This window comes from Gopherus evgoodei, chromosome 2 (genome assembly GCF_007399415.2).
Source record: "Gopherus evgoodei ecotype Sinaloan lineage chromosome 2, rGopEvg1_v1.p, whole genome shotgun sequence".
Lineage (NCBI taxonomy): Eukaryota > Metazoa > Chordata > Testudines > Testudinidae > Gopherus > Gopherus evgoodei.
Genome location: NC_044323.1, coordinates 279,603,179 through 279,624,930, shown reverse-complemented (window position 1 = coordinate 279,624,930; position 21,752 = coordinate 279,603,179). Strand labels below are relative to the sequence as shown.

The 21,752-nt window shown below is 46.1% G+C and overlaps 1 protein-coding gene across 6 annotated transcripts in view; it reads left to right on the top strand.

Moving 5' to 3' along the window:
* The window catches only part of ASAP1 (ArfGAP with SH3 domain, ankyrin repeat and PH domain 1), a 376,577-nt gene that overhangs the window by 294,663 nt on the left and 60,162 nt on the right, over nt 1-21,752 (top strand). For all 6 annotated transcript variants that reach the window (XM_030553834.1, XM_030553836.1, XM_030553832.1 and 3 more), the window contains 5 exons: nt 5,725-5,816; nt 7,185-7,371; nt 9,308-9,393; nt 13,661-13,776; nt 14,276-14,343. In XM_030553834.1, the coding sequence (XP_030409694.1) occupies nt 5,725-5,816; nt 7,185-7,371; nt 9,308-9,393; nt 13,661-13,776; nt 14,276-14,343 (549 nt within the window). The remainder of the gene's footprint in view (nt 1-5,724; nt 5,817-7,184; nt 7,372-9,307; nt 9,394-13,660; nt 13,777-14,275; nt 14,344-21,752) is intronic.

The window sequence follows — 21,752 nt, the reverse complement described above, 5'->3', positions numbered from 1 at the left end:
TTCTTTTTACCACTCCTTGTCTGATATGGAACCTCTCCAAATGTCTACAACTTTGCTAACGTTCTGCTTCAAATTCCAGTTTTTGTAAGTAGTTTACCATTTTCTATTATTTAGTTTTTAGTATTTAGCTGGATAGTGTTAGTAGGAGTTTTACCCCTCATTTGGGGTACTTAGTATGCCTGAGATCCCCAGTTTCAAGTCCTGTGTAGCCTGCTCCTTGGTCTTCCTGGTTAGTGACTTCCACAATACTTGTTTTTATTGCCTTATCCCCTCCAAGTGCAGCATCTGTCATTCATTTCCTCTCTGAACCCAGCAATACCGAGTGTTGCAATTCAGAAGATTCCTGGTTGAAGTCTCCCTGATGACCCAGTTCAGCATTGGGTCATCAGACCCCTCTGTGCTTTGACCAAAGGTACCTTATTGTGCCCATGCAGCCACAGTGCTCCGAGACTCCAGATCATCAGAGGGAAGAACTACAGACTGTAGGAGGCAGAGCAGGTGGGAGCACTCTCTCAAAAAATGAGAGAAATCCCCTCCAAAGTCATGATCCAAGAAGTGGACTTCTTCCCCTGCGGCTTCCAAGTCTGGTGGGACTCTGCACCCTCCTGTGGGTGTGTCAGGAGCTCACAGGAAGCATGGGCTTGTCTCGAACCAAGAGTGCTCTGAAACTACCAGCTGCTGAAGGGCAAGGACCAACTCCAGCATTGATGAGGGAAAGAAGACAGCTGCCCACACAGCTGGTACCATCCCACAGCAAGAAGGAGGATTCAGCAGTACCAGCTCTCACTGCCTGATCTAAATTAGCACCTTTGGCTCTGCCAAGAGGTAGAAGCTCCTCCTGCTCCCCTTCCTCAAGGACTGGATGTATTGTGCTTGATGACCTGGCTGAATATTCTGACCTGGCATCACCAATACTCTCAGAGCCGGTAATCAGCAGAGAGTTTCCCACATCGTTGGCCATTTGCAGGTACTTATGATCTGCTGAGGCATTACAAGATAACAAGTACCAGCAGCTCCACCAGTGCAATCTGAGGACTCCTTCCTCTGACATGCATCTGAGGAAGTGGGTATTCACCCACGAAAGCTCATGCTCCAAAACGTCTGTTAGTCTATAAGGTGCCACAGGATTCTTTGCTGCTGAGGACTCCTGTTCTTCCGGAAAGTTTGAGACTGAGACAGTGGGTCCACCGACAGTACCAAGATACAGGATTACCCCCAGCAGAGGTTCTAGAGGCTCTTGAGCACCCACCCTATGCCACAGGACCCCGCCCAGCTCAGGACCAATGGCATCCTTCCCCATAACACCACCTGCTTATCCATATGGTCCTTCACACTGAGATCCGCATCTAAGACCTCCTGGGTACAGAGGATCAGACAGGAGTCCCCTCATAAGGAAGAACCTCCGCCCACTGAGGAGCACTGTGTGGAGAAGAAGCAACTTGAACCAACAGACCTGCTCTCCCCAACAGCGTTTTTGTTTTCATCTCCTGATAAGGTGGTTGCACCTGCCTCGCCATCACCATCTGATGGCTAAGCAGTTCCAAGATCTCCAGAAGAGAATTGCAGATACACTCCAGATTCCCCTTGAAAAAATTCAGGATACCGCTCGTAAGTTGCTAGATATCCTTCAGAGTGCAGGCCCTAGCAAAATGGCACTTACATCCAACGAGGCCATATTAGAGCTGGCCAAAAAAGGTCTAGCACAACCCAGTCACTTTCTCCCACTCCCCGCTCTGAAAAGGATGGAGAAGAAATACTTTGTTCTTTCTAAGAGGACGAAAAACTTACCTTCACACCCCACCCAGAACTCTCTAGTGGTATAGGCCATCACTGAATGTAATGGACTACACCAACCTAAGTCTGCTGCCTACAACAAGAACACCAAACAAGTAGACCTCTTCAGATGAAAATGTTTCACCTTGGTTAGCCTATAGTTTTGCATTGCAAATTATCAAGCCTTGATGTCTAAGTATGATTTTATTAGTTGTAAGAAGTTTTTTGAGTTCACAAACTACCTACCCGAGGAGCTTGATCGCATTTCCAAGCCATGATCGATGAGGGTCAGGTGACAGCCAGATCGTTCCTTCAAGCTTCGCTCAATACAGCAGACACCACTTCTCACTTCATGGAGACTTCTATTGTCATGAGACAAGCTTTCATGACTCCAGTTCTCTGTGTTTCCAAAGGAAGTTCAAGCCGCTTTGGAAGATTTTCCCTTTGAGGGCAACCACCTGTTCAGTGACAAAATGGATAAGTCATTGCATATTTGTGAGGACCGTCATGCAACCCTCTGCTTCCTGGGTATATGCATCTTGGAGAAAATACTCCACGCCACGACTATATAAGCAGTGTCCCACTTCTCAGCTCTTTTACTACAAAAGGGCCTATGAGCCTTCCATGAAGCACCAGAGTGCAGTGCAGCGGACAGAATGTCTGTCATTCTCTCACCAGCCTCAGGCTCCTTCCAAGAAATCTTTTTGACAGGACCCTTGAGAGTCACAAACCAGCTCTTCTGCACCCATACTTCATTCAGTAGCCACCTGGCCCATTTCTCTGCAGCATGGCATCATATCATGGTGCATTAAAAGGTCCCAGAAATTGTCACCACCAGATATCTTATAAAACTTCTGTTCATCCTTACCAGAAAACATCCCTCCCTATCTCCTTTCAGGCACCCCCTCTCGTGGGAGAATATTCAGACAGTATCTGATGTGCCATCTGATGAAGTGGGTTCTAGCCCACGAAGACTATGATTATAGTATACTAAATAAACAAACAGGGAAGAGTGAAATCTATGCCTTTTTGCATGGAAGTGATCAAGCTGTGAAATTGGTGCATCTGACACCAGGGGGAGGGATAGTTCGGTGGTTTGAGCATTGGTCTGCTAAACCCATGGTTGTGAGTTCAGCCCTTGAGGGAGCCATTTGGGGAACGGGGGTAAAAATCTGGGGATTGGTCCTGCTTTGAGTAGGGGGTTGGACTTGATGACCTCCTGAGGTCCCTTCCAATCCTAATAGTCTATGATTCTATGATGTGTCTCAGCAGTGCACCTTGTGGGAGTACTGAACATCCTAGAGGACAGCCTCAGCAGGAACATCCACAGAGACCGTGACTGGATGCTTCACAACTCAGTGGTACAGCACATCTGACAGTGGAAATTCCCTTTGTGTCTGAAGAAAACAAGAACTGCTTGGACTACTGTTCTGGAGCAACTCAGGGACACAACTCCTAATATGCTGATAGGAGATGCTAATGTACACTCTGCCACTCATTCCCCTCTTGAGGAAAATCAAGCAAGACACAGCTTCAATAATCCTAGTAGCACCCTGGTGGCCGAGGTAGCTTTGATTTGCTATCATCCTTTAAATAGCTTCAAGTCCATGCATACAAAACCAGCTGTTTCCTAATCTGCTGACTGAAGACAGAGGCAAGACCACCCATCCGAATCCAGCATGCCTCTGTCTAATAGCTCGGTTTTTGGATGAATGATGAATTTAGAGAGGTCATGTTCTAAGGCAGTAAAAGTGTTCTGCTGCAAAATAAGAGTTTTTTCCAGGCCTGCCGGTCCACCCTGCTTCAAAGTCCACCAGCTTAGCTCCAATGGGCTGCTCTTTCTGCAAGCAGTGAACAAAGCAGGTGGCTGCCAAACAACATTGTAAGGGAGCATTGCATAACTTTAAATGAGCATGTTCTCTAATTGATTAGCAACGTAACAACGAAACAGCATTAACCAGGATGACTTTGAGTAAGGAGTTACTGTACATCCGCAGGGCTCAGAGATACCACCCATTCTGGACTACTTTCTTTAAAAACATCAGGTCTGTCCCTCAACTTGCTGCAAATGCATTTGGTGACAAGTAACGCCTTCCTTTCTCGGTGGAGAACTTTTTGGTCTTCACCCATCCTATGATAATAGCTCACCTTAGCTGATTACTCTCGTTATAGCTAGTATGGCAGCACCCATTTTTTCATGTCCTCTGTGTGTGTATATATGTCTTCCTACTGTATTTTCCACTGCATGCATCTGATGAAGTGGGTTTTAGCCCACAAAAGCTTATGCTCAAATAAGTTTGTTAGTCTCTAAAGTGCCGCAAGTACTCCTCATTCTTTTTTCTATGACAGTGAGTTTTTTCAAAAGGCCTTAAGCTTTCCTCTGGTGCTAAAACATACTTCAGCTTGGTACCTCAGTCTTGTTCATATCTGCAACATTCATGAATCCTCCATTTGAACCTTTAGCCTCCTGCTTCTTTCTTCAGCTGTATATAAAGGAGGCCTTTCTGACTGCAGTTATGTCTGCCAGAAGAGTTTGGTGAGGTTGAGGCTCTTATGATGATATACCTTCCCTACAGGGCGTTCCATAAGGATAGGTCTCTTTGAGGTAACACCTTCCATTAATTCCAGAGATTCCCTCCAAATTCTACTTAAATCAATTCATATACCTTCTAGAGAAGATAGGAAGTTCCATTCTCTGGATGTTTGTCGAGCCTCAGTGTTCTACTTGCAGATGACAAAACCCTTCAGGAAATCTCCTAGACTATTCATCTCCTTTGCTGAACATATGAAAGGGTATCTTCTCACTGAGACTTCTTAAATGGTTCAGGTTGCATCCAGCTATTCTAGGAGATGGCTGCAATAGCTCCTCCACAGTGTGTCAGAGCCCACTTGCCCAGGTATCCTCAGTGGCATCTCTTCAGGACGTCCTCCTGGAAATCTGTAGAGCAGCAACATGAGACTCTGTGCATACCTTTACTAGGCATTACACCCTAACACAAGCATCTTCAGCAGATGCATCCTTCAGCACAGCAATCCTGAAATATGTGATATAGCAGAGTACCTTCTCCTCCTCAATAAGGACTGCTTATGAGCCGCCTAAAGTGGAATGCACATAGTGACTATCACTCAAAGAAGAAATTCTGGTTACTTACCTTATATAACTCGAGTTCTTCAAGATGTGTGGGCCCTATATGTATTCGACTACCCTGCCTCCTTCCCCTCTTCTTTGGATTCTTTCCTAAGGTGAGTCATAGTACAAAAGGAATTGAAGAGACGTCTAGTCCACACCACCTCATATGCTCTTGTTTCAGAGCATGAGGAGGCAGAGGTGCAGATGTGGACCAACAAACACTGCTAATGAAAAATCTTCCTGTTTCAGGCATATGCAACGCATGTGCACCTAGCGTGGAATACACATAGGGTCCCCACTTGAAGAACTCCAATTACTATAAGGTAAGTAACAAGAATATTTTTCAAACCATTAAGGCTATGTCTGTGCTTGGAGCTGGGGGTGCAATTCCTGTCTTAAGTAGACATAATAGCACTAGCTCTGATTCAGCTAGTGTGCTAAAAAATGGGAGTGTATCCATAATAGTAAGGCAAGTGGCAGAATGGGCTAGCCCAAGTACGCACCCACAGGGTCCAGGCACGTTTGTACTCGGCATGGCTCTCCTGTGCAACTGATACCACAGTTACACTATTTTTAGTATGCTAGTCCAATCAGAGCTAACACGACTAAGTCTGCTTGAGATGGGAATTGCACACCCTGTTCCAAATGTAGACATAGCTACATTTAACTTTAACACTATACATTCATTTTGTGTTTCGTTATTTGTACTGTCCTCTCCTGCTGCTAAGAAAAATGCACTGTATTTTTTTAAAAAAAGACTTATTTGAACATTTGAGACCAATAGAAAATTCTGAAAACTTGTGCTTTTGTTTTTGCTACAGCTGGCCAAGAATATAGGAAATAATTGTTTTAACGATATAATGGAAGGGAGTTTACCTAGTCCTTCACCCAAACCCACTCCATCAAGTGATATGTAAGTACTGAACATGAACACTTCCCCAGTATACAGTTGGAATGGAGTATATATGTGTAGAGAGGTTTTCCATAATGAGATATGTATTAAGCTATAATCAAGTGAAGGGAAAAGGTAAATAGAAAAAGCTGTTCGAGGATGGAAAAAAAATTTTTTTCATTCCACCTGCCAATCTTAAATGTTAAATTTCTTATTACGGAATTCCAGATCCCTTCTCTAGTTATTATTTCTCTTTAAACTTGCTCTTGAATTTACTTCACAGACAGTTAGTGTTCATACATGATGTGTTGTGTCTCCTTAGAATATGCTACAGAATCTTCCGCACTTGTTTGGTTTTGTAATTCACGCTTATGTGATTAACTGTAATGGATTAACTAATAATAAATCTTTTCATATTAATTTATGAATAAATCCAGACCCATTTTCCTCTGGTGTGGGGGTTAGCTAAGCAACCAAACTAGTGTTGTTTTGCTGCCTGGCGGAGGAGGTCATGCAGAGAAGTTCAGCTCCTGAGGAGTATGGAAGTAGTGGCTTAGTTATTCTGTAAATGTGCAAGACCAGAGGATCATTGCAGTCAGGGGAAGTAAGGTCCCATAGAACCCATCCCAGCCACTAAACTACCTGGGATCTGGATTTTAACCTTAAAGTGGGATTTTCATAGAAGGGAAACCGTGAAAAAAGAGGGCATTTCTACAAACACCAGTAATTGGACAGTAATTTTTGTTTTTTCCTTTACTTTTATGGAAGATGTTTTAGTTTGAAAAAGAAATTTCTTCTCAACCCTTGTTCTCCTTGATTATGCAGTGAAGTGCCTTTAATTAATTGTTATAAACTTAGTTTTATATCATCAGTTCAGTGACTATAAAGCAAGTAGATGATAGGTCAGAAAGGTGAAAACCCTTGTTTTAAACAAAGAGAATCACAGAAATAGTAATGGCAAAAATCTGTTAGATTATCATGTTCTGTTCCCTGGAGCTTATATTTTTCATATTATGAAAATCCCCTTTACAAGAAAAATTGTGAAGAACAATTGAACAGATTGATGCATCTTGCATGTATCTTCCTATTATGAAAATTGTCTTCTGCATCTTCAGTTTTGAATTAAACTGATTTCCCAAATTAAAGGCTGTACCTCATGTATTATTGAAAAGGCAGGATACTGTAAGATGCTTGTTTACTTCATTTTGCACCTCTTTTTTGCAAATAGTGTGCCACATGCATAGTGATTAAATTATTATATATAAAATAGTCAGTCCTCACTTTGCAGTTTAAGCAAGCTGAATTCTGATTTTAAGCTTAAATTATCAGTCCATTTGAGATCCCTTTTGCTCAGAATTCTAGACCAAGTTCTGTTTTTTTTCCCCCCAGGACTGCACGTAAAGAATATATCACTGCTAAGTATGTAGATCATAAGTTTTCTAGAAAGACTTGTGCATCTGCAGCAGCTAAACTGAATGAACTACTTGAGGCTGTCAGATCCAGGGATTTACTTGCACTAATTCAAGTCTATGCAGAGGGGGTAGAGCTAATGGAGCCACTGTTAGAGCCTGGACAGGTAAGCTTATCCGATAAACAATATTGAGTAAGTTAAGAACATTATTTTTGGAAGCCATCCATTAAAATAGTGATATAACTTATAAGTACATGGGTCAATGATGTTTATTAGAATCATAGATGAAAAAGATCTTAGCTGATCTGGCTTATCCTCATGTCAGTATATTTTCTCTTGCCTTCTCCTGTACAGTTTAAAAGATTTGTTATGAATGTTTGTATTTGTGCTCAAAGAATAGTCTAGTACATTTTAAAAGTCTGAAAGGTAAATAAATAATGTGGTGACCAGATCTGAGTGTTGTATTTAGGGGAATCCACATTTTTCCCTAATCAGTCGTTTTTGATGTGTGTCCCCTTTTTGAGTTCCTCCAAGAGGTTACCTTTCTTCACATCAGACACAAACTTCTGGTTCTTAATTTCAAGGCTGTTCACAATTCAGCTTCTTCTTACCTACCTACTTTTTTTTTTATCAGACTGTGTCATGTTGTGAACTGATGCGTCTACTCTGAGAATAGTGGCAGCCTCCAGCATTCATGTTAAGCACCTTCTTTGCTGCTCCATGTGCACTGAATGCCCTCCCTGAATCTATTCACAAAGCCATTAATCTTTTCTCCTTCAGATCACTTCTCAAAAATCACCTCTTCTGTGATGCTCACAGTAAGATACTTAATTATAATGGCTCAGCAGATAGCTTAGTACAGATCCATCAAAATCTTTATTTTATGTGTATTTTAAAAAAAAAATCATGAAGCCTGTAGCTTACGCAAATAGCAAGTATGTGCAACTTGGTGTTCCTATTACTGAAATTGTCAACACTCAATAGTTGCATTTTTTCCCTATCTGTAAACTCTTTGGAGCTGAGATTATCTTTATATGTTTGTAATGTGCTCAGTAGAAAGAGGTCTTGATCCTGACTGCTGCTTCTGGACACTACTGGAAAAGAAATAATAAATAATGATGGCATATTTTCTCTTTCTTTCTATACTATAGTTTAAATGTTAGGAGTGTCTGTTGTTATGTTCTGAGAGCAGTCTGATAAATACATTACAAAAGACTAGCAAGTTGATGACCTGGTCTACATTCCAGGCACAGCTACACTACACCCTATTAAAATAACAGAATTCTTGCAAGGTGTATTCCTTTTAAAGCGACTAACGTGAATGCACAATATTCTTAAGAAATGTCATGTGGTAGCATTAATACATGCAAGTGTCTGTGTGTGTGTTGTATACTATGAAAAAGCAATTCTCTTTTCTTAAGTGCTGATCATGATACAATATTTCTATTAACATTGTTTTCTTCAATAGGAAAATGGCTGATTTTTTTTCAGAAGTCCGGAACAATCGCAGCTCCTGTCAAATTCAATGAGAATTGAGTGCTCAGTTCCTTTGAAAATCAGAATGTTTTGATTTAGACTCTAAATTTATGCACTCGTATTTGAAAATTTTGGCTTCTATTATTGTCTTTGTATATTTTGCCATTATCAATCATAATTCTTTCACCAGTATCACAATTTGTTGTGCATAGTTTTACAGGCATGTGATTCCCTACCCAGAAGATGCTTACAGTCTAAGGACCCAGTATTACAAGTTCTTACTGGGAAGGAGGACATATTCCTGCTAGAAGGGACTAATTGCAGTTGTTACTAGGAGTAATGATTACTAGTGTTTTCAGGATTGTGCACAATCGTTAGACCAAACTTGATACAAAAGGAAAGCTGGTTGGAGAGGGTGATACTACTTCCTGGGAAATGAAGCACCCATAAGGAGTGAGAAACAAAAGCTGTTAGCGTCATAGCTGTCATAACAGTTTCTCTGTTTAACTATTTAATACAAATATAAGTGATTGAAGTATATTTCAGCAGGAGATTAACTGTGATAATCTTTGCAGAGAAGAGAATCAAAAGTGTTTAATCTTGTACATTTTTTTCATATGTTTAGGAGCCAGGTGAAACAGCACTTCATTTAGCAGTCCGGACTGCTGACCCAACCTCTCTTCATCTGGTTGACTTCCTTGTACAAAACTGGTATGGATTGCTCACTTATTAACCAGAATAACTTTAATGACAAATGTACCAATTCAAAATCATTCTCATCATTTACATTGCTTTGTATAGTGTTTGTTTTTATTAATGATCATACTACTTAGTATATGTTTGATGTTGCATCTGAATAGAATTACTAACTTGAGTTGACCTTTGTGTTGTAAAGCAATAAAAAAGGGGGAAAAAATAAAAACATGAACATTAGGTACATGAAGTATGTAGAAAAAGAGAGACTATATAATCGAGTAGGGGGAAAAAAAGAGAAAACACTGAGGGAACTTCTATGACAAAGGAAAATCAGTGCAAATAGATAATGCAGAAAAGAGATGGCAAGAAAGCTTCCAAAATTGAGGATAGAATAATTCAAGGAAAGCAAGACAGTGAAAACAAAGGTATAGACATTTTTTTTCTCTCAGAAAATGAGATCTAAAAGAATTACATTAACCTAGGAAAAGATGGACATTTTAATAAAAGTAGGTTTAAAACTATGGAAAATATGAATACAGTAGAACCTCAAAGTTATGAACACTGCAGGAATGGAGATTGTTTGTAACTCTGAAATGTTCATAACGCTGAACAATATGTTATGGTTGTTCTTTCAAAAGTTTATAAGTGAACATTTATTTAATACAGCTTTGAAACTTTACTATGCATAAGAAAAATGCTGCTTTTAACCATCTTAATTTAAATGAAACAAACACAGAAACAGGTTTTTTTGTCTCTGCTACTTGATTATGTACTTCCAGTTCCAAATGAGGTGTGTGGTTGACTGATCAGTTTGTAACTCTGGTGTTCGTAAATCTGAGGTTCTGCTGTAGATGGCATAGCAGTGTTAAGTAGCAAGTTCTCAACCTATCAATGGTGGTTGAGATATTTTATGGGTGTAGAGAGGATGTGATGATGGGCAAGAAAACTTAGTGAAAATGCACGTTCTAAAGGAAATAAAATCAATTCATATACAATGCAGCATGATTATTTCTGATATGAGATTTCACAGTGTGTGCAGCGAGCTGACTAAATAGATCCTATGTCACTTAATGATTTCCTGTTGAGTGAAGAAAACAAAGAGCTGCTGCTGTCTTGTCAGATTGTGGGTTTAGCACAGTAGCAGTAATTAAGGGCTACAAGATGATCAGTAGGCTCATCACAGCCTATTTTTTCTAACACAGCTGATGTTTCCGGTTAACCTTCAGAATACAGTCTGAATTATACATGTTTTCCCTTCCCCTTTCCAGTAACTCATGTACCTATTTCACACTTCGTATAGTCTGTATAAGAGAGGAAACTTAGTCTTGTGGTTAAAGCACAGGACTTGAAGTCAGAAATGGGTTCCATTTCTAGATCTCTTGTTGACTTGTTATGTGTCCCCAAGCAAGTCACTCAGCCTTTCTGACTCTTCACTTCTCTCATCTGTCAAATGGAATAAATGATACTTGCCTACATTTGCAGAAGTGTTTTAAGGGTTAATTTATTAATGTTTGCAAAGCACTTTGAGACCATCAATTGGAAAATGCTTTAAAAATGCAAATTATCATTATTGGTTTTTGCAGATGGTTTGATACTTTGCACAGTGATTAGTTAAAGTGATTCTTCTTAGTTATGAAATCTTCACTTGATGATCTTTTATGTCAGTGTTTTTATCTACATAGCCAGATTTTTTTTGTCAGTTGTCACTCTTTGTCATGTTAAACTCAAAATTGGAGTGCACTTCTCCAACAAAAAGAGCCAGCCACTGGTTCTTTGTTATGTACAACACTGGTCAGCCACCTTATATATTTGTCTTCTAATCATTTATAATTTTCTGCGGGCAAGTGTACACTATAGATCTACATTGGCTTAGCTGCATCAGTGCAGCTGTGCCACTGGTGAAGATGCGCTATGCCAACAGAAGACCACTCTCCCATTGGCATAATTACTCCACCTCAGTGAGAAGCAGATGCTATGTCGGAGGGAGAGCATCTCCTGCCAATATAGTTCCGGTGTGCACAGCGCAAAACTTGCATTACTCGGCGAGGTGGGGAGGAAGAGACATAAGTTAGATCAACTTATGCAGTAGTGTAGATCTGCCCTGAGGCTGTTCTTTGATTTTCATAAATATACATGTTAAAACTCAAACGTCCAGAAATGGTGAAGAGTATTATCCTGTCATGCTAGTGACACAGTATCAGTAGACACTTTCATTCCAAGTCCCTGTTTTCAGGCAAGGGCTTCCAGCAAAAGAAAAAGAGAGCCTCTGAAAGAGGTCTGGTCATTGATGACTCCTGCTTATTCTTCCTGCTACCTCTAAGGGTACATCTTCTCTACCCGCCGTATCGGCGGGTAGCAATCGATTGCTTGGGGATCGATATATCACATCTCATCTAGACGCGATATATTGATCCCCGAACGCGCTTATATCGATTCCATAACTCCACCAACCCGAACGGAGTTGCAGAATTGACAGGGGGAGCCGCGGACATTGATCCCGCGCCGTGAGGACAGTGAGTAATTCGATCTTAGATACTTCGACTTCAGCTATGTTATTCACGTAGCTGAAGTTGTGTATCTAAGATCGATTTCCCCCCTGCCTTGTAGACCAGCCCTAAGACTCATGAGAATGAGGATTAGTTTTCTTATCCCTTCCAATAAGGATGTTTGAAGCCTCTCTGCTGCTTCATGTTCTGATTATATGGTGGACTCAGCTGTCCAGGCTAGACACAGCAGTAATAAAGGCTGCTGCAGCGCAAAGGCTAACGTGCAGGTCTCCCAGCTTGAGATGAGGATTCTATTCTAGTCATTGTGTGGAGCAGACAGTAATAAAAAATACAACATATGCACAAAGGAGCCAAATTCCAAAAAAAAGTCAGTCTTCTGACATGTAAAATCTTCAGTGGCTTTACAATGCATTAATGAAGATTTTCTCTTTTTGACATTGTCAGAGTCGCAGTAAGGGAATGGTATGCCACCATCAGGCTTAACACTCTCAAATAAAAATATGTGGGAAGATCACAGGAAAAGAGGGACATATATCAAACCTTGTTTTCAAACAAGATCATCACTTTTGGCAAGGTGCAAGGTGACACAAAACTACCAGAAATGGAATGGAATGGCCAAAAAGAAAAAAAGAAATGCTGTGACTTTCCAACTAAACTAAATTTAACAATATAAATAGGGCCCCACCAAATTCACTGTTAATTTTGGTCAATTTCATGGCCAGAGGTTTTTAAAATTAGTAAAAATTTCACTTTTCCACATGTTTACATCTGCAATTTCATGGCGTTGTAACTCTTGGAGTCTCAACCCAAAGGGGTGTTGGGGAAGGGGGGAGACAAGGCTATTGTAGGATGGTCGTGGGATTATCACCCTTCTGCCCTGCTGTCTTCAGAGCTGGGCAGCCAAAGAGGAAGGCTACTGGCCGGGTGCCAGCTCTAAAACCAGTACCACCAGCAGCAGCACAGAAGTGAGGGTGGCAGGGTTTGGAGGATGGATTACTGTATGTCCAGTTTTCTCAGGAATCTCCTGCTCCAGTGGGGGCAGGTGACAGCTCAAGGAGCCACAGCCTCTCCCTCCACTGGGAGGAGGTGATAGCTGGAACTGCGGAGCTTCCTGCAGTTGGGGGAGTTTCCTGGAGGTGGGTCTGACCCACCCCAGGAGCGGCCTCTGCAGGGGAAGAGGAAGACTCATCCCTCCCCATGCCCGCTGGGACTAACAGCTGGAGCCCTCCGTAGGGTAAGAGTCCTCGGCTGGGCACCAGATTTCATGGAAGAGATCAGTTTTCACGGTCCATGATGTGTTTTTCACAGCCATGAATTTGATAGAGCCCTAAATACAAAGTGCTTGTTAAGATACAAAGTTAGATTTGATAGTTTAACATGACTGAGAAAGAGGAGTTGGGTTTGACCACTCTTGATGGTGAATAGAGAGGAACTTAAGATACCTGTATAAGGAGCAGGGCACATACCCTTGGGCTTTGGAATGTTGGTGCAGAGAAAACATGCATACTCTATAACTTTCAGATACTGTTCAAAAAAGGTTCCAGAGCCACCTGCCTAGGCACACAACTCCCACAATATATTTCACTGAAAGTAATGCAGAGGCAGAACAAGAGTTACTGTTAGACTGAAAAGGAGAGTTACTTGTTGAAATACACTTTTGCTTTGAAGAAGTTATGTATGTTGTCCATAATAAAATACACTGTACAGATGACAAATTGGGGGCGGAACATGTATGTGATTTTTTTTTTCCTCATCTTTTTCTTTACTTTGTTTAGTGGAAACCTGGATAAACAAACTGCATTGGGGAATACAGTTCTACACTACTGCAGTATATATAATAAACCTGAATGTTTGAAATTGCTTTTGAGAGGCAAGCCAACTATTGATATAGGTAAGCTCGCTAATATGTAATACTTGAAATTTTTGTTCCTATAATATGAGTTTGACCAGTTTTATTTGTATACCAGTGTGTAAACACTGATTTACCAAGCAAAAATGAAAATTGTGTTAAGTACATATCTATGACCCAAATGCCCTATCAAGAAGACTGAGAGAGGGATAGCTCAGTGCTTTGAGCATTGGCCTGCTAAACCCAGGGTTTGTGAGTTCAATCCTTGAGGGGGCCACTTAGGAATCTGGGGCAAAAGTTGGTCCTGCTAGTGAAGGCAGGGGGCAGGAATCAATGACCTTTCAAGGTCCCTTCCAGCTCCAATTATATTGGTATATCTCCAATTATTATATTATTAGAGGAATTCAGCTAGGAAATTGGCTTCAAATAATTTTTTTCAAATATTTTCTTTCGAAGAATTGCAAGTTAATATATGGTTCCAGAGAGGTTTTACAGCATAATGTATATATAAAATTATTCCGCTTTTTAACTTATTTTATAGTAAACCAAGCTGGAGAGACAGCTCTGGACATAGCAAAGAGACTGAAAGCTACTCAGTGTGAAGAACTGGTAAGAAAAAGACTGTTTTTTAAGCACCCAACATCTCAAAACATTTGCAGAATTAAGATAAATCAGAAATTATTAAAATATTTAAAATTAAATAATGTCTCAAATTAAAGAAGAGAAGTTTCTTTTTCTAAAGATACTGTCTGTGCAGGAGTCCGACTCTGGATTTCCTATATCCAGGCTGGAAATTACCTTGCTTTTAAGGTGGGGTTTTTTTAAGTATTCTCTGGGTCTTCTGTAGCTTAGCTTGAGGGTTCTGCCCTGCTAGGTATGCTTCACCCTCAGAACATTCCAGCCAGTTTCTTTATGACTGGTCAGTGAAGAAGCTTGCTTTCTACAAGAAATGTTTTAATTATTTTAACCCGCACAGCTAGAGCTCTTACTTTTATAGATCCAGGTTAGAAGCTGTGCATCTTTCTCAGTTCTGGCCTCTTCCCCAGTCTGAGACATCGTGCCTGCACCTCACTGTATCTCATGGGACACATGTTCTCCCTGTCAGCCTTTCTGCCGGGACCTCAAATCAAGCCAGTAAAATGATGGTGCACATATCAAGGCTTGTCTGGTCTGGATCTCCCCTCAGATTTGCTGCCAGGAGCACAGAATGTATTTGTTAATGGAGTAATTAGACATCTCCATCTTCAGAATCCTGGAAAGAGAAATGGAAACAATCAATATTGAGCTCCTAAAGAACAAAAAACTAAGGTGGCAGTGAGTGAAAGTAAGGATAACTGACATCCATTGTGGGTTACAGAAGTATGCTGGAGCTCTGATGGTTAAAACTCTTAGACATCTCCTGTAGGGGAACTGCTTTGTTAAATGCAGACAGAATGTTCCAGGGCCACATAACAGGAGTTCTGATTGGGCAGTGCCATTGAGTAGACCTACAGGTACCTGAGAGGGCCAGAAGTGTTAGAACTTGGGGAATTTCCCACTGGACCAGAAACCCAATAATGAGAATTCTTCTTCGAGTGATTGCTCATATCCATTCCAGTTAGGTGTACACGCCGCGCGTGCACATTCGTCGGAAAACTTTTACCCTAGCAACTCAGTGGGCCGCAGGTCGCCCCCTAGAGTGGCGCCACCATGGCGCTCCATATATACTCCTGCCGGCCCACCCGCTCCTCAGTTCCTTCTTACCGCCCGTGTCGGTCGTTGGAACAGTGGAGCGCGGCTTAGCTGACCTCCACTTCCCTAGCTACTCGTTTTCTCGTATATAATTATGCAGTTATAACCCTTTTATATATATATTTGTATGGTTATACGTGTTTTCTTTGCTAACATGGTTAGTTTAGTCAGCGGGGTTCAGGAAGTAGCCCCTTCCATGAGCCCAGTGCCGGAGCCATGCATGGCTCACCGGGTTTTAAAAGGGGCCCGGCCTGCCAAAAGCCGCGGCCGAAGAGAGATCTACATGACTCCTGTTTGAAGTGCCTCAGGGAAGCACACTTGACAGATAAGTGCCCCATTTGCAAGGCTTTTAAGCCGAGAACAAAAAGGTGCGGGACTTTCACTTACCCCTCCACCTTGGGCGCCGAGCGATGTTCAAGCGGCGGGCAGAAGCGCCTCCTCGGTACCGGACCCCGCCGTTACTACCAAGGCCTTTCGGCACCGACCGTCGCCGGCACCGATGTCGACTCGGCACCGCTCCCTTCTTCCGAGGTCGAGAGAGCCTACGAATCCTGCTGGTGCCTGGAGGCTCCCCGGCACGCGCCGTGGTTGAGCCCCCTGCTCCCGCTGCTTCCGTGCCACCTGCATCGCAGCCAGAGAGCTCGCCTAAGTTGCGTTACCCGGCACCGACACCTGCAGAGGCACCGATGACTTCGGCTCCGTTGATTCCAGTCCCCCAGGACCACGGAATCCGGTGCCTGGCAGCTCCCCGGCTCGCGCCGTGGTAGAGCTTACTGCTCCTGCTGCTTCTGTGCCAACTGCACCACAGCTAGAGAGCTCGTCTAAGATGGCTCGCCCGGCACCGATGACGTCGGCACCGTCGATCCCGGTCCCACGAGGGCTGTAGAATCCGGTGCCTGACGGCTCCCCGGCGCGCGCCGTGGTTGAGCTACTGCTCCTGCTGCTTCCGTGCCAGCGGCACCGCAGCCAGAGAGCTCGTCTAAGTCGGATAGCCCGGCGCCGACACCTGCTACGGCACCGATGACGTCGTCACCGTCGATCCCGGTCCCACAAGGGCCGTAGAATCCGGTGCCTGACGGCTCCCCGGCACGCGCCGTGGTTGAGCGTATTGCTCCTGCTGCTTCCGTGCCAGCGGCACCGCGGCCAGAGGGCTCGTCTAAGTCGGATCGCTCGGCACCGGCACCTGCTGCGGCACCGATGACGTCGGCACCGTCGATCCCGGTCCCACAAGGGCCGTAGAATCCGGTGCCTGACGGCTCCCCGGCACGCGCCGTGGTTGAGCTACTGCTCCTGCTGCTTCCGTGCCAACGGCACCGCAGCCAGAGAGCTCGTCTACGTCGGATCGCCCGGCACCGACACCTGCTGCGGCACCGATGACGTCGGCACCGTCGATCCCGGTCCCGCAAGGACCGTAGAATCCGGTGCCTGACGGCTCCCCGGCACGCGCCGTGGTCGAGCTAATGCGCCGGCTGCTTCCGTGCCAACGGCACCGCAGCCAGAGGGCTAGTCTAAGTCGGATCGCCCGGCACCGACACCTGCTGCGGCACCGATGACGTCGGCACCGTCGATCCCGGTCCCGCAAGGACCGTAGAATCCGGTGCCTGACGGCTCCCGGGCACGCGCCGTGGTTGAGCTCCTGCTCCGGCTGCTTCCATGCCAACGGCACCGCAGCCAGAGGGCTAGTCTAAGTCGGATTGCCCGGCACCGACGCCTCTGAGGCACCGACAACATCGGCACCGTCGATTCCAGTCCCACAAGGGCTATCGAATCCGGTGCCCGACGGCTCCCCGGCACGCGCCGTGGTTGAGCGTATTACTCCCGCTGCTTCAGTGCTGACGGCATCGCAGCCAGACAGCTTATCTAACTCGGTTCGCCCAGCACCGACACCTACCGAAGCTCTGATGACCTCGGTACCGTGGATCCCGGTCCCACGAGGGCCGTCGAATCCGGTGCCTGACAGCTCCCCAGTACGCACTGTGGTTGAGCCTGCTGTTCCCTTCACGCCGGAGATGTTACCAACGGCGAAGGCTCTCAGTGCCATGACAGAGTCAGTGCTGCCTGTCCCGGGCACCGCCGGTACGGGTAATACAGTCTCTTCAGGGGACTGTCCCCTGTCAGCACAGCAGAGCGGCACCGTTCATGATCACGGTCCCGCAGACACTCCAAGTCCTGTCGGCACGCCGGACACCACTGGCAGTCCCGGTGCTGTTTTCCTCGGTACTGGTCACACTCGCTGCACCGGTCGGTATCCCGTTCGCCGACCCGCTATCGGCACCGTTCCGACCTCTGGCACCGGGGCAGGTACCTTGACTCCTGTAGCCCTTCTCCGAGCCTCGAGATCTCGGTCGACCTCCCGACACCGTTCTGGTTGTGGGTCTGGATCTCGTTCCAGGTACCGATACGCCTCCCGATGCCGGTCCCCGGTGCCGAGTTGGGCAAGGTCCGAGTGAGTCAGAGACTCTGCCTGTGCCTTCTTTTAGTACCTCCATGGCCGTCCGGACACGCATCCGGGTCATCCCATATGCGCAGATTTTATGCTCAGGACCACGATCCTGATATGATGGCCAGCGGGCGCCAGCCCGAAGCAGAAAGAGGCTTGGCGAATGAACAGGCTTGGCCGCCAGGTGTACTCTGCAAGGGCCCTGCAGCTCGGGGTAGCAAAGCAACAAGCCTTGCTTAGCTGCGATAATTATAGCACCTGAGTGAAGGAGCTTCTCCCTCAAAACTTCCACCTGGAGTTCGCTGCCGTCTTGGAGGACGGGGGGAAAGAAGGTTCCCAGAGTGTCCCTCCAGGCCTCGTTGGACGCAGCAGACTCTGCGGCCGGCACTCTGGCCTTGAGTGTCGCCGTGAGGTGCATTTCATGGCTTCAGGTTTTAAACCTCCGGCCGGAGCTGCGGTATGCCATTCAGGATTTACCCTTTGTTGGTAAAGGCATCTTCGCGGCAGAGACAGCCCCAGACTGCGAAGTCTGGTGGGCAATAGGGTCCTAATGCGTCTCAGCATGTATACGCCAGCGACCAAACGCAGGCCTTTCTGGCCCCAGCCGCCATACTCTGTGCCTAGCCAGAGGCAGAACTCTGGCAAACGGCAGGGCCAAGGTGGTCGCAGACGAACGTCAGGACCCCTAAAGAGCCAAAGTCAAGGTCCCTCGCAATTACCACTGGGACCAAAGACGGACCTTCCAAGGTTCACCTGAGGACGGTGTACCAGTCGCAGGACGGGATCCCGATCCCGCTTTCTCCTGGCATGGCCCCAGTTACTTTCAGATCGCTGGGTCCTGCGCACGATGGAGCATAGGTACCACCTTTAATTTGCTCCAGCCCTGTCCCACTTCAGCGGACGAAAGGGGTAAGGGGTTTTACCCCCGTTATGCCCTAGTCCCCCACTCGAACACAGGTCTCAGACCTTCTTGGTCCTGCACGGACTCAACCGGGTTAGGATAAGGTTGGAGTTCTGCATGGTATCCCTGGGAATTATTATTCCATCCTTGCCTCCTGGGGGCTACTGTGCCGCCCTGGATATGAAGCACGCGTACTTTCGCAATGCCATCTTCCCTCCGCACGGGAGATGCCTCCGCTCTATAGCCGACTGTCAATACTCCCGGTTTACGGCCATAGTCGCCGCCTACCGTCGCTGATGTCGGATATGCGTTTTTCCGTATCTGGACGATTCGCTTATCCACGGAGACTCTGAGACACAAACCACTCAGCGCGTGGGCATCGCCACGGTCTTATTCACAGGTCAAGGCCTGCTGTTTATTATAGAGCAATCCACTCTGGTCCCCACGCAGAGGTTGGGCTCCCTAGGGGCTATCCTGGTCTCCTACCTAGCCGGAGCCTGCTTATTGCAACTGAGATTTTAGGCGATGGCAACAATCATCTGAGGTCTGAAGGCTTTCCCAACGACCTCAGCTCGTTCTTGTCTCAGTCTCCTGGGTCCATGGTTGCCCGCAAGTTTGTAACCAAACACGCCAAGCTCCACCTCCGTCCTCTCCAAGTCCGACTCACTGCCCCTGACGGCGGACGCCTCATCTCTCTGCTCGAGTGTTCATAGTCACCTCTGAGCTTAAGGCCTTTGGTCTTCTAGGGAGCTGGCATTCCTCCTCAATGCCCCAAAAATTGAGAGTAGTCCGCCTGGCATGCCAGGGGTTCCAGCGGCAGCTGCGAGGCCGTTGTATCTCGGTGTTTACAGCCAACACAACGACCAGGTGCTTCATAAGTATTCAGGGGGGACATAGTCCCCCCCCCCTTTTTTGTCAGGAGGCCATCCATTTCCGGGTCTTTGGCATGGCCCACTCGATGGAGCTGGCGACGTCCTTTCTCCCAGGCGTTTGGAACGTCCTAACTCTTTGCCTCAGCAGGTCTTTCCTGCCTTACGAGTGATCACTCTGCCCCATGTGAGGCGTCCCGCTTTCCGGAAGTGGAGATGTTTCCTCACACAGACCTGTTCGCTCACCGCGAGAGCAGGAAATGCCAGGTGTTCTGCTCCTTCCAAGGTCTCTCCTCGGAATCGATCTTGGACGCATTCCTGATGCCGTGGAAAGGCCAACTGCATTATGCCTTCCCACTGTTCCCACTGGTTCATTAGGTCCTGCTCAAACTCCGCAGGGGCAGAGCGTGCATCATCATGATCACTCCAGAATGGGCCAGGCAGCGCTGACATACCACGTTACTCGGCCTGTCAGCCCAGACCTCATCACTCAGGGCAACGACAGGCTTCGTCACTCGGACCTGCAGCCTCTTCGCCTCACGGTGGCTGCTGCGTACCTGAGTCGGGGTGACAGGCAGCCTTCCACCTGGTCGATGTACCGGGCCAGGTGGAAGCGTTTCTTTTACAGCTGCAATACGCTCGATCTTGCTCCTGCTGAGGTCTCGATCCCCTCTGTTTGGCCTGCCTCTGGCCTTCAGCGGCAGGACCTGGCGGTATCAGCGCTGAGGATACACTCGGCAGCCATCTCTACCTTCCAGCAGGCTGAGATGGACGTTCAGTGTTCTCACGCTCTATGGGTTCGAGGTCCCTCAAGGGCTTGGAGCGCTTGCACCCTCGGGTGCGCCGCCCAGCCCCGACCTGGGACCTCAACCTAGTCTTGGCCAGACGGGTCTCTGAGATCAGAGCTCTTACGGGGTTCCGCCGTACACTAGGTTTCACAATGACAAGGTGCAGTTATGACCGCACCCGGCTTTCCTCCCTAAGGTGGTTTTGGCTTTTCATGTTACCCACAGTTCAACGCAATGGGCACAACCGTTGCACTCCTTGGACATCTGTGGAGTGCTCGTATTATATTGTGCTGACAGAACCATTTCATAAGGTGCCCCAGCTCTATCCCGGTAGCGGGCCAATGGGAGGTCTTGCTTGTTCTCCTCTCAGAGGATCTCATCTGGGGTGATGGCGGACATCCCCACTTGTTATGGTTTGGCTCATATTTCCCCAAGCCACATCAACGTGCATTCTACCAGGGCTCAGGCTTCATCTGTCGCCTTGCTGGCTCGTGTTTCTACCCACGAGATCTGTCGCGAAGCTCCATTGGTCCTCGGTCCATACCTTTGCTTCGCAGTATGCCCTGGTTCAGCAGTCAAGAGAGGCTGTAGCCTCTGGCTCAGCAGTTTTATTCTGCCACATTTCACTCCGACCCCACCGCCTTTGTAAGGCTTGGGATTCACCTAACTGGAATGGATATGAGCAATCACTCGAAGAAGAAAAGACGGTTACTCACCTTTGTAACTGTTGTTCTTCGAGATGTGTTGCTCATATCCATTCCACACCTGCCCTCCTTCCCCACTGTCGGAGTAGCCGGCAAGAAGGAACTGAGGAGCGGGTGGGCCGGCAGGAGTATATATGGAGCGCCATGGTGGCGCCACTCTAGGGGGCGACCTGCCGGCCCACTGAGTTGCTAGGGTAAAAGTTTTCCGACGAATGTGCACGCGCGGCGCGTACACCTAACTGGAATGGATATGAGCAACACATCTCGAAGAACAACAGTTACAAAGGTGAGTAACCGTCTTTTCTTCAAGGTGACGTTTTCAGAGAAGCAGAATAACATGTAAGTAATTTTTCCTCCTTGTTTTTGAAAGAAACTGGCTGGAATGTTTCTGGCCTCTAAGGATATGTCTACACTGCCATTAAAAACCCGTGCCAGCTGACTCAGGCTCTTGGGGCGTGGGCTAAGGGGCTGTTTAAATGCAATGTACATGTTTGGGTTTGGGCTGGAGCTTAGGTTATAGGATCCTGCGAGGTAAAAGGATCCCAGAGCCTAGACAGCAGCCTGAGCCCAAATGTCTACACAGCA